The 12,971-nt window shown below is 46.8% G+C and overlaps 1 protein-coding gene across 1 annotated transcript in view; it reads right to left on the minus strand.

Moving 5' to 3' along the window:
• The window catches only part of DCHS2 (dachsous cadherin-related 2), a 242,228-nt gene extending 236,527 nt beyond the window's left edge, over window positions 1-5,701 (minus strand). The window contains exon 1 of the mRNA XM_058550238.1: window positions 3,560-5,701. Coding sequence (XP_058406221.1) covers window positions 3,560-5,593 — 2,034 coding nt within the window. The 5' untranslated portion in view covers window positions 5,594-5,701. The remainder of the gene's footprint in view (window positions 1-3,559) is intronic.
• Window positions 5,702-12,971: the final 7,270 nt, after the last annotated feature.

Raw genomic sequence — 12,971 nt, forward strand, 5'->3', positions numbered from 1 at the left:
AGGAATTGGCAAGAGAGAGACAGAAAGAGAATGCAATGAGACAAATGGCAGTGAAGAAGATGCCTTCAAGAAAGGAAGTGAGCCACAGTCTAAAATGCTTTAGAGAGAATGAGGGAGGTTATGAAGAAGAAAAGCCCACTGGATTTAAATAAAAGAACATAGCTTTTGAGAGACAGGATTTAGTATAATAATGATGGAAGGTCAGAACAGGAGGCTAAGGAATGATCAGCAAGTGAAGGCAGGGCATACATCATTCATTCTTGAGGACTGACAGTGGAGGGATGGAGACAGAAACACAAGACCATACACTCCGTTAGCACAGGGACCTTGCCCGTTTTGCTCACCGCTGCATCCCCAACCCCAACAGCACATCCTGGCATGTAACAGGTACTCGGTAAATATTTGTTCATTGAATGTTGTTTATTCAATGAATACTGTTGTTTGATTAAGTAAATGAATTAGTGAATAAATACAGTACAGTCACTCACTGTGTAACGGTTCAGTCAAAGACAGACTGCATACACAACAGTGGTCCCATAAAATTAGTACCGTATAGCCTAGGTGTATAGTAAGCTACATCATCTAGGTTTGTGTAAGCACACTCTATGATGTTCGCACGATGACGAAATCTACTAATGATGCATTTCTCAGAAGGTATCCCTGTTGTTAACCAAGGGCATGACAGTACTGACATTTGAGGGAGTATGAGAGAATAATCTTGCGACGGCATGTGTGTGATTCAGGTATAAATGCTGCAGTTATATTGTTTTAAGATCTGGTTACAAGATAAAGGCTGCAAGTGCAGTCCACATCATTGGATTTAACGTGGCCTTGAGAGTGGAGGTCTTGCCTTGAGACTGAAGTTCGTCCTTTTGACAGCAATCTGAGGAAAAAGAATCTTTCAGGCCAGACACTGGAACTCGGGAGGAAACCCCTGAGTGTCTGCGGAGTAGAAATCCCTCTCTGCCTTGACCATGAAAGCATCAAGAAATACTGAAAGGAGCTCCTGAGGGATGAGTTGCTAAGAAGGGGCTCTCCACACAGCGGGCTGTGGGGAGCAAGAAATTAAGAAATCCAGGCAAGTGCCAGCAAGGTTGTGAAAGGCTGGAGGTCACCTATCTCAGGCTGCTGCTGGTTCTTGTACTTTGTATTAAATCCCCTTGTTCTGCCCCACATTTAAAGTTTTTGGAAAGTTCCAATCTGGGCATGAGAACATAAAAGGGTTCAGCCAGCCCTGTGATGGCAGCAAGAGCAGTCATAAGAGTAGAACCCCAAGGATTAGTAATGTGGAAAAACCACCTAGTAATGTGGAAAAAGACACCTTGAAAATTCGAGGGTTTATTTTATTAGATGACATGGTGTTTCTTTACAGGGAATCTAGGAAAGAACTTTTTTTGCCTCTGTTGTTTCTCATTTGTTTTTATTTGATTTTGACAAAGGAGAATTGAGCAGACATGAGATCTAAAGGGAGTACACAGGTAGAGAGCAACAGAAAGAAGGTACAGTTATAAGAATTGATACAATGGAATTAAACAAAGCCCTGGAAGAAAAGAAAGGCCATGAGATCCAAAGGCTAGCTGGGGAGGTTCATTTTCACAAAGTGGTATAAAGAAAGATTGAGAGAGTAAACAGAGAGAAAGCAGATGGAAGACATTCCGGTGAGGCTGACCTGGAAGTTAGGGGACAGAGTCAGCTAGAGGGCTTACGGAACACAGAAAGTTCACACAGCTGCTGTGGAGGGGCCACCAGTGAACCCAGTGAATAAGACGGCTTCTTAACCTTGCGGGGCTAGATTGCTGGAATTTCCAGAAATTCCAATCAGCACGATTTAATACTATCTACAGCAATACTTAGCAATCTGGAAAGGTTTTCTGCAATTGGAGATGCAGTCTTACACTTGAGCCAAGTTCAGCTCACCATAATGGATCCGCCACATACCGAGTCATAATAACAGGATAAACTCGCACCTCATGGCAGACTCATCTCACAATTTTAGAAACAACTCTAAAGACAAGTTCTAATCAAATGAATCACAATTAATCCACTCTGCTTATTTTCCTTCAAATGGAGCCAAGTTGTACTGTTTCATACCAAGATCCTTAAGGTCTTCCGGATGGAAGAAATTTTGGAAATCATCTAGTCCAACCTCTCACCTATTATGACTTCATTTTTAGAAATCTGTGGCAGAAACTATCAGGGCATCCTGGCACCTATGTGCCCCTCTACATTTCTCAGCCTCCTCTGCAGTACACCTGAGGTCATGTGGCAGAGCTCTGACCAATGGGACATTGGTGGATGTGATCTAAGTCACTCCCAGGCCTGGCCCTACCTTGGACAGAGGAGGACCAGCCAACCTGCATCATATCAGACTCTGCTTGAGAGATAAATAAACTCCCATTGTGTTACTCACTGACATCTGTAGTTTGTCTGTTTCAGCAGAAAGCATTAATTGATTTTCAAGCCTTCTTTTAATAACCTAGCAACTCAGAGTTGCCAATCACGCTAGAGAAAGGGATGGAGAGTATTATTGCCCACAGAGTCAAAGGATTAAAAAAAATAGAAGCAGTCATGAAACTCATTTTTGCAACATAGTTGCATCTCATTTATCTAAAGGTTATTATTTGAAACATAACTTATAAATGCTAAAGCCTCACCTCCCTGAGAACCAGGAAATAAAACAATCCTGCTTGAAAGCTAAATAAAGCTTTAGAGCTTCACCAACTAGTTAGCCTCTCAGGCTCTATTTATTTACTCAAGTTATCTTCCAGTAACTAAATCAGTCTTGGAAATCTGGTTTGTTATCTCACATCAGATAAGAAATAGGAAATTGGAAGCCATAAAGAGTGGTGCTGGAAGGGTGCAAATCGCACCATTCTGAGTGTGAAGGAGAGATCAGAACTCTAAAAGGCAACACACCCAAAAAGCAGAGCCCCATTTTATAAATGATGATTGAGCCCCACCACTCCTCAGAGGCCTGAGGCATCACTGGAGGAGGCCAGCCCACAACTGATAAAAATGACGTCACGTTCTCAACTAGCCTTTGTACACTTCTAAAGAAGGTAAGCAAATGTCTAAGTCTCCAGAAACAGTTACTCAAAACATTTTCAGTGTTTAAAGGCAGACACTTGTTTATTTGGAAACCTAATTTGCGAGGGCCACTTTATTTCCCTAGGATGCCACATAATGATGCTCAAAAATATGAGACATTGCTTAAAAATAGGAGTATACTGTTTGAGAATAGGTGGTTCTTCCCAAACCGACTTGAGTGCACATATCCAGCAGAAGGAAACCGGGATTCCATAAGCAAAATCGAAATCCAAATATCACCTGAAGTAGAAAGGACCTTAGAGATCATTCAGTCCAAGCCCCTGGCAGAAAGGTTAGGTGACCAGAGGGCGCCCATTCATCTCACTGTAGAGGAGGAACTAGCGCCCATGTCCCCCGCTTTCCGAGCCAGGGTACAACCATCCGTATCACAATTCTCCTTCCCTGGACAGACTCACAACCTCTGCATCCCTTCCCAGGCCTTCCGGTTGATCCACTGGCCTGATGCACTCACCTGCAGAAAGCAATGTCCAACCGGGGCATGCTCCGCAAGGGTGGCGTTGTATACCTGCCTCAGGAAGATGGGCTCGTTGTCATTCACGTCGTCGACGGTGATGCTCACCAGGCAGGTGGCAGAGAGCGGGGGCTCTCCAAGGTCTTGGGCCACCACTCTAAGCTCTACCGCCTCCTGGACCTCTCGGTCCAGACTCCGGGTGGTGCTGATCACGCCACTTTCGGGATCGATGGTGAAGGACGGTCCACACTCTGCCGGGGCCCGGAGAGCCTCTGGGTTGCAGCGGGCCTGAAGGTGGACCAGCGTGTAGCGCAGCCGGGCGTGGTCGGTGCCAGCCTCGTCCGCATCGGAGGCGCTGACCCACAAGACCGCGGTGCCGGGGGCCGCGGCCTCGGACACTGAGGCCCGGTAATGCTCCCGGCTGAAGAGAGGCGGCTGGTCGTTGAGGTCAGCGACCCGGAGCAGCAGCGTTTCCTCCGCGCTCAGCGGCGGGGACCCCGCATCCGTGGCCACCAGTCGCAAATCATACAGGTCTCGGCTCTCCCTGTCCAGGGGCCCCTCCACGCAAAGGAAAAAAACCCCTGGAGAGCCTCCAGGCCGCAGCGCGAAGGCTCCCTCCCCGCCCTCCAAGGACAACGAGATGCTCCCGCCTCCGAGGCCTACATCAAGTTCTCCAGCGGCCTCCTCTTCCTTCTCCGGGTCACCGTCCGTGTCGGACACTGAAACACGAGCCACATAGTCTCCAAGTCGGGCACCCTCAGAGACACGAGCGGCGCCTCCCTCGGTGAGGAAGAGCAGGTGAATGGCGGGCCGGTTGTCATTCACGTCCAGCACCGCGATGGACACGCGCACGGTGGCGACCTCGGGCTCGGCACCTCCGTCGCGGGCCTCGACCACCAGCTGGTGCCAGGCCTGCGCCTCGCGGTCCAGCGGCCTCTGCAGCCGCACCACGCCGCTCAATTCCTCCACAGTGAAGTAGGCCGCGTCGCCCAGTGATCCGCCGCCGCCACCTGCCCCGGGCGCCTGCCGGGCGCGGATGCTGTAGCGCACGTGGCCATTGGGCCCCAGGTCACGGTCGGTGGCGCGCACGCGGCACACCTCGGCACCCGGCCGAGCGTCCTCGCGCACCGCGGCGCGGTACTCGCTCTGCTCAAAGACGGGCGGGTTGTCATTCTCATCCAGCACGCGCAGCTCCACACGCAGGTGGCCCGTGCGCCGCGGACGACCGCCGTCCCACGCCTCGATCTGCAGCTCGTGTGCCGCCGCCGTCTCTCGGTCCAAGCGGCGCAGTAGCACCAGGTCGAGGGGCTCCAGGGGCGACGAGGACCGCGGCGACGGTGGTGACCCCGGGGTCCCGTAGCGCAACTGAAAGAACGGTCCTGCGGGGTCCTCGGGAAGATTGGGCGGTTGGATCAGGGTGTAGCCCTGTGTGCTGAACAGCCCGGCGTCGGGGTCTTGGGCACCTGGCAGGCGGAAAGCGGTACCTGGCGGGCTGAGCTCCGAGACGTCAAGTTGCAGGGAGTCGCGGGGAAAGCGGGGTGAATGGTCGTTCACGTCGTTGACGCGGATCTCCACCTGCACCACGGCGCCCAGAAGCGTGGCGGCCACGAAGCTGTAGTGGTCGCGCCGCTCGCGGTCCAGGCGCCGAGCCGTGCGGATGATGCCGGTGTCCGGATGCACGTGGAAGTCGTCGAGCAGCGGGGAGTCATCCGAATCCTCCGACAGAAAGAAGCCTCCCCCCTCCTGCTGCTGCGTGGCCGGCAGCCCGGCGTGGATGTCGCCGATGAGAGTGTCCGGAGGAAGTCCCTCGTCCACAGAAAGGCTGAGGTTGAACACCTGGGCACATGTGCCCGAGGCCGCCCACAGCCACGCGTGCATGAAGAGCCCGAGCAGGAAGCGCCGCGCCCTGGAGCCGCCGCCGCCTCCCCGCCGCCCGCGGGGTGACCCTCTCCTCCCGGGGAGCAGGAGGCGCTTCCAGGAGGGAGCCCCACGCCGCTGACGCCCGGCGCCCATCCTCCGCCCAGAAGGGATCATTTCTCCGCCAGCTCCTTGGGAAGGCTCCCGGGTAACTGTCAGCTTGTCGCAGGATGGCAGAAAAATCCAGGAGCCTTTTCAGTGTCTGAGCCAAAGAAGAAAAGACTTTGTTTGGCAAACAAACCAACAGACCCAGGAGTTCCCGAGGTTACATCTGCAACTGGTGAAAACGTCCTCCGCCTGCAGCTCACGCAGACAGGAAAGCTCTAGCTGCCTCTGCTGCTGCAGCCACCTCTTCAGCCCCTGGATTTCTTTAAACGAGTCTCATCTCTTTCTCTCTCTCCTTTTATTCCTTTTACATCTGTTCCTTGTTCTCCTCCGCTGGTTGTTTCCCCCTGGTAACGTCAGGTGCATTATTTCTTTTGCCAAAAAGGAGGAAATTATTTAAAGCGCACACACACAAGGAGAGGATGCGGGTCGAGCCGGGGAAGGGGGTGGAGTAAGGGCGGGGAGGCCGAGAGTGAGGGCGCCGGGCCAGAGCGAAGGAGGGAGAGAAGGAGGGAGGAGCGGCTCTGGCCGCGGCGGTGGCGGACGCTCCCCGCGGCGTCTCGGGACGCGAAGGACCGCGCGGCTCCCCCTCCGACCCAGCCCCCGCCGCCTCCCCTCCCTTCTCCTCGGCGCAGTGTGACGCTGCGCACGCGAGGGCAACTCCAACCTGCGAGTCGCCGCTCTGCAGCAGGGCGCGTTCGCAACTGGGCCGGGGACGGAGGAGAGGGTAGCAAATGGAAAAAGACCAGGAGATTTGGACCGGTTTGGGGTCCCGCAGGCGGGGCGTCTGCTCTGGCTTTGCGTGCAAAGTGGCGATGGGTGGGGGAAGGTGAGGGGCGCAGCCTCTTACAAGCCTTCCTCCCCATCTCCTCCCTTCAGCGGGCCTGACGCTTGGCTCAGGCTGAGCGGAGAAGGTGGGGGTTATAATCACTTTGGGGAGCCAGACTTGTGTTCTCCATTTGGCGAGAAAGACTCGTCCCCAGCGGAAGGACAGATGGAGTCAAAGGCCGATGCACAGCTGGGGCCGGGATGACTGCAAAGGGGGGAAGGCGGAACTTGGAAAAACCTTCGAGAAACCCTGAGAAATCTGTGACACATGGTGCAAACTACGCTTTATTATGCCGCGCTACTACTCAGCGACGTGTGAGCCTCTTGTCACTCCTCTCTGCCACCTGGAAGGACGACAATAGATTCGGCTTGCGAACACTTTTTTATGCCTTCAGCGCCATCGCAACACTTCCAGGATGTTTGACGATGCTGATTTATGGGCAGAAAGACGGAGTGGCTGAGGCCCCACCACCTCTGAGCGCTTCACAGTTGCCTCTGAGCAAGCAATTTTGCAGGCAGGACCACCACTGTTGATACTACTTTCAAAATAGCTTGTGTCTGAGCCCAAGAAAAATGCCAATAAATTGCCATAGTCGCAGGTTTCCCTTCAGTTACCTGTAATAATAGGTAGAAATTGATAAATGGCCTCTAATAAAGAATGCCCGAGGAAGGACTCTCTGCCCTCTTAGGAATGGCTGGCCATATTTAGCAAATGCTTTCCGCAATTTTGTATTTATGCTGGAGGGAAGAATTAATATCCTAGATACTGTTGCTCTCCTTTAGGCAGGACCAAAAGGCCTGCATGGTGGTTCCTTGCAGCAACAGTCAAATGCCTTTTTAATATACAGTGGAGTTATGTGTAATTGCTAATCTACAGCCACACCATCGTCTCTACCTCTGACAAAATAATAATAAAACAATTTATTTTACAGCAGATATGTTGCATGTAAATGGAGACATTATTAAAATAAATTCAGCTTCCTTTCACCAATGAAGTCTCCTTACCATTAAAGAGATTTGTTATGAGTCTTTGGGGTTTTCTTTCACCTCAACCTCTGCAAATCTCACCCTAACTAGTCCCCCTGCCTCCACTCTTGCCCCTTTATAAGTAATTCTCAACCAAGCACTGGGATTGATGTTTTTAAAACTAACTCAAATCTTGTCACCCCGTGGTCAGAACCTGCCAATATATTTCCGTTATACTTGGATTGTAATTCAGACTCCTTCAGTCTGAGTCCTTCCAGTAGTACAAGACTCTACCTAATATGGCCCTACCCACCCTTCTGATCTCATTTCACTCCACCACTCTGGATCCAGCTGTACTGCCTTTTTCTGATTTTGGTACCTGTTATGGACTGAATGTTTGCATCCCCCACAAAATTCATATGTTGAAACCCTACACCATGTAATCATTCTAGGAGGTGGGGTCTTTGAGAGGTAATTAGGATTAGATGAGGTCATGGGATTAGTTCCTTTGCAAGAGTCATGAGAGAGCTTGCTCTGGGCTCTCCACCATGTGAGGATACAAAAAGTCCGCAGTCGGCAACTAGGAAGAGGGCCCTCACCAGAAACTGACTGTCCTGGCTCCCTGATCTTGGACTTCCAGCCTCCAGAACTGTGAGAAATAAATTTCTGTTGTTTATAAGCCACCCAGTCTGTGGTACTTTGTTCTAGCAGCCTGAACAGACTAAGATAGTATGTTTTAATTGTTTAGAACCTTTCTGTCCCTGGGAGTTATTTCTTCTGTTTTGTAAAGATTTGGCTCTTCCTCATTCAGGTCTCAACTCAAATGCCAACTGTTTAGAGACCTTCCTTGACCAGCCTACCTCAAGCATCTTCTCCACCATAAACTCAGTATTCTTAAATTTCATTCACAGCACCTATCTATCAGTACCTAAAATTAACTTGTTTTATTCATTTGTTTCTTAGATTATTGTAATCTCAACCCTCTTTATGCACTTTAAGCACTGCTTTATCCCAGAACCTAAAACAGTACCTAGCACATAACGGGTCTCTATTCACTAAATGTGTGTTGGGTGACTGGATTCACTAAATGTGTGTTGGGTGACCAGATGGATGGTTATTGAACTGATGGGTAGATGGAAGGATAAGTCTGTTAAAGGAAGGGTTTGAAGCCGTAACTCAAAATTAATTAGTCATGAGATCCTTTATTGTGATGAATTGTATCTTTGCAATTTACTCATTTTAGTCATTTTATGGGCTTCTTGAACTTATTTTTGAATTTTTTCAGCTTATTTTTATCAAATGTTTACTTGAGTCTAAAAATAAAAGAAAAGCAGCTAGTTTTTCTGCATCTTTCACTGACACATTCTCTGTGAACAGTGGTTTAGTTTAGAAACAAATGGAAAAATCAGGAACTTCAAACATCTATTTTCCCATTAGTTTTTAGGCTTTGTATTTCAAGCATGTGCAGTTTAAGGTCTCCTGCCCATTTCACAATACCCTAAGTTGAATGTCCTGAGCAGCATTCTAGAATTGAGAATCCAATTTAGTTGAGTAAAAGAAATAAGAGCATTTCTCAAATATACAAAAAATAACTTTGGATAGCACAGGAGCCAACAGCCTGCAAGACATAGGTCGAGGTCCTACCCTCTTGAGAGAAGCATCATGGTATAACTAGCAAGAATTTGGGCTTGGAAGCTGGGCAACTCTGGTTCTGCTCTACAATTTTTGGCAAGTTATTTCAACCTTGTTAAGCCTCAGTTTCCTCCGCTCTAAATTGTGGGTTATAATATCTAATTTGCAGGGATGTTATGAGCCTTAAATGAGACAATGTATGTGGACTAGCACATAGAAGGCATTCAGTAAATATTACTTCTCTTGCCCTCTGTTGTTTGTGTGATGAAATATTTTAGGGGTGAAGTGTTTTGGGATTCTCAGTACTGTCAAACTCTGACTTCTTAGCCCCCTCAGTGTGTGGAGAGGGAAGATGTAAAATTCCCAGTGTCATGCATAGAAGCTATCATGGCAGAAAGACCCAGAGCAGATCTTCACCTAGTGTTACATGGTTTAAGTAATACAGGAAGTCCATCATCAAAAGAATTTTCTCCAAGACTTAGATAGTCCTTAGCTTTGTAATAGTTAAATAGTCTAAATAGTTACTAAGTGCTCAAAGCAGTGTTCAAAGCATCTCACATCAACCCTTTAGGTAAGGAATTATAATTATTATCTCCATCTTACAGATGAAGAAACTGAACTTCAGGGGTATCGCAAGTAACTTGACCAAAGTCACATAGGTGTAAGTGGTGGGATTGGAATCTGAATCCAGACAGTTTTGCTCTAGTATCCATGGTCTTCTGAGCCCTTCCCTGGTCATTTATCATCTCTGTGATTTTCTACTTGAAGCAAATTGTCTTGCTTCCAAATTCTCATTGCAATCGGCATAGTCAGTATGAATTTTGGAGAGACCTGGCAGAACTACAGAAAGAAAATCCTTGGACAGCATGTCGTGTGAATGGTGGGATGGCACAGGAAAACAGCCACGAGGAAGTGACTACTTCAGAATGCAACAGAAGAAACTAACCATTTAGAACTGGTACTTAAAGCCGTGAGGAGGACCGTAGGAAATGTGGATGGTTCCTCCCATCTTCTGCCTCAGGGGGAAGACCCTCTGAGGTTAGGAAGGACACTACAATAGTAGGGAATACCCTTGCCATCTTTGGCTCACATGTCAACTTTCTAAAAAGTTGAGCTGAAGAGTATTTGGAGCTTGTGATGGTTAAATTTTATGTATCAGCTTGGCTAGGCCATGGCGCCCTGTTGTTTGGTCAAACAGCAGTCTAAATGTTGTTGTGAAGGTATTTTGTAGAAGTGATTAACATTTACAATGAGATGACTTTAGTGAAGATAACTCTTGATCATATGAGTGGGTCTCCCCAATCAGTTGAAGGCCTTAAACTCAAAAACAAGTTTCCCAGAGAAGAAGAAATTCTGCCTCAAGACTGTAACATAGAGATTCTGCCTGAGTTTCCAGCCTGCTGGCCTGCCCTACCAATTTTGCACTTGCCAGCCCCCACAATCCTGTGAGTCAATTATCATATGTATATTTCTTCTGTTTTCTGGAGAACTGATTGATACAGAACTTTATAAGAGGAGATGATTTTGTGTCTAATATCAGAGTCTGTATTTAATATCTACATATATTTTGTGTTCTTAGAGTTTTAAAATCAGAATCCTGGACATAATGGGAATCTTCTCCAGACGGGTAATTACATGATAAGTAATCAAGTCTGCCTCCCACCTTGGGACATAAGCCATCCAGAAGAGATAGATGATAGTCCTTGCCCTCTTTTTTAGTATTCAGAACTGATTTATGCACACCTATTCTATTTTCTCAACCCAATAGAATATGATGTAATTTTGTAGAGTATTAGTCTATGCTTTTGATATCAACATATAGTTATTTCCTCTAATTCTTTGGGAAGATGGAGAAAAACTGGTCAATAATTTCTTTATACCAACATTTCACCATATGGTTGGAGAGAAGTATAGCATGACTTCTTATTAAGCAGATTTAGATATACTATATCAAATCATATTTTTCAAATCTGGAAGCTGGAATGTAAGAGCTGTGGATACTAAGTTCTCTCTGCATTTGAAGATTACGTATAAGTAGGCCTGAGACAGAACTCCCAGCTAAAGCAACTCCTGCCCAATTTCCCCCAAGCCCCCTTCTGTCTCCTCAACTGCTTATTCTTCTTCCCAATAATTGGTAAAGCAGACCCCTTCTCCCCACTCCCTCCACCAGACTCCAGATGGCCTGCAAAGGCCAATCAAACCTGCTCAGACACATAGCCTTTAAGATTTGGCTTCTCTGACTCTGTCTTTTGGCACATGCACACGCACGCACGCACACACACACCCCTTCCTGCTTTCCGTGAAAGCCTTTCTTTAGATGAAATAATCCCAGCTCCTTATTTCTCCAACCATTTATTCATTTTGTTTCTGTTCTCTGAACTTTTTCCAGTTCTCCTATATATTGTCTAGGATGTGGAAACCAAAATCACACGCCATTTTCTAACAGAGTCTCCGCATTGCCAAATCTAGGGAAGCCACCTTACTTCTTCAACCAGAAATCAAAGCCAAGTCCAACAGGTTTTTAACAAGTGGATGTCAGAACAGGTGTGACACCCCCATTCCAATAAAGCAACACCTTCTGAGCATACAATTATTCAGTGTGGAAAGGTAATTTACTTGCTGTCACTCAAAGGGATTTTTAGAATATTCATGTATTTGTACAAAACAGCATGAAAGATACAACTAGTGAAGAAAAAGATAAACAGCATTTAATCCTGCTTATATTTTTCTAGGTGTAATTGTTCTTTACGTGAAGTAAAGGAAGCTGATCTGTTTCCTGGGATGAAGCAAAGTTCACCGAAATACATATACATAATGTATGTGATAATAATTCCAGGCAAGAGAAAGCAAAAGAAATACCCAGAGCCCTGCCAATCCCACAAATATTCAGTGAGAAAAACACCTGGATTCTCCCCAAGCCACAGCTGTTCAGTTGGAAAATGCCTGGATCCCATTGAATCAAGGCAGTCAGGGAAAAGAGCCACATCCGGCCCAGTGTGTCTCCTCAGTACGACAGGCACACATGAATCTTATTTGATCAAGACACAGTTATTTTGGAAATAAAAAGATCCTGCTGGATTCAAGCACAGTTCGTGATCAGCACACACATATGGGGATATACTGGGTACGGATACCATCTTTGAAAAACTCCTTCAATGCACAGACATTTGGTAAGAAAACTTGGGCCATGGATTTTTGGCCATATCAATATCTCGGTTATTTTCCTCATGGAACATATGTGGATCTGGCAGTGCTGCTCCTTGATTAAGTTTGCCTGGATCACACAGGATCTGAATGTTTTGCCCTGATTCTTTAGATTTAACAGTGTATCTGTGTAAAGAGAAATGCAAAATTGAACATCAACTTTGTTTTTCAGTATGCTCACCAGCGCTGTAGCATAATCACGATAGGAACGTTCCAGGCCTTTCTAAACACATGTGAATTGAGGAAAAAGCTTTATCTCTTTCATCACAATTTACAGTTTTCACGTAATTCCATCTTTTTTTTATGTAAACTTCTTTTGTGTCTAATGCAACACTTTCACTACATTTTCCAAAAATTTTTCAGGACTTTCTGATAAAAATACCATGATTGGCCCTGAAACTAACCTGAAAGTTAGGCAAATATTTACACAAATTAAATAGTTGTTGAATTTACCTACTTTAAGGCATGCACGGGTTTCTTATAGCTATTATAATTTATAAGGAGTGAATCAGTGCTTAATACTTTTAAAGATGTTTTTACATTGCAGTCCAAACAAATCTTGAGGAAAGAAACTGTGCTTTAAGAAACACAGACTTGGGGTTTGAGAGCTCTAGAATCCTGAGGTCTTGGGAGAGTCTCTTCTCCCCAGTGACTTCCCCCAGAACACAGGATTGCCATCCCTGGAGAGGGGATGCTAGAAACTGCTTCATTAATTCAAGTGCTCCTCAGCTTTCCTCTATTGACTGCCAATTCCTTATTC

This window comes from Diceros bicornis, chromosome 11, assembly GCF_020826845.1.
Source record: "Diceros bicornis minor isolate mBicDic1 chromosome 11, mDicBic1.mat.cur, whole genome shotgun sequence".
NCBI classification, from domain to species: Eukaryota; Metazoa; Chordata; class Mammalia; order Perissodactyla; family Rhinocerotidae; genus Diceros; species Diceros bicornis.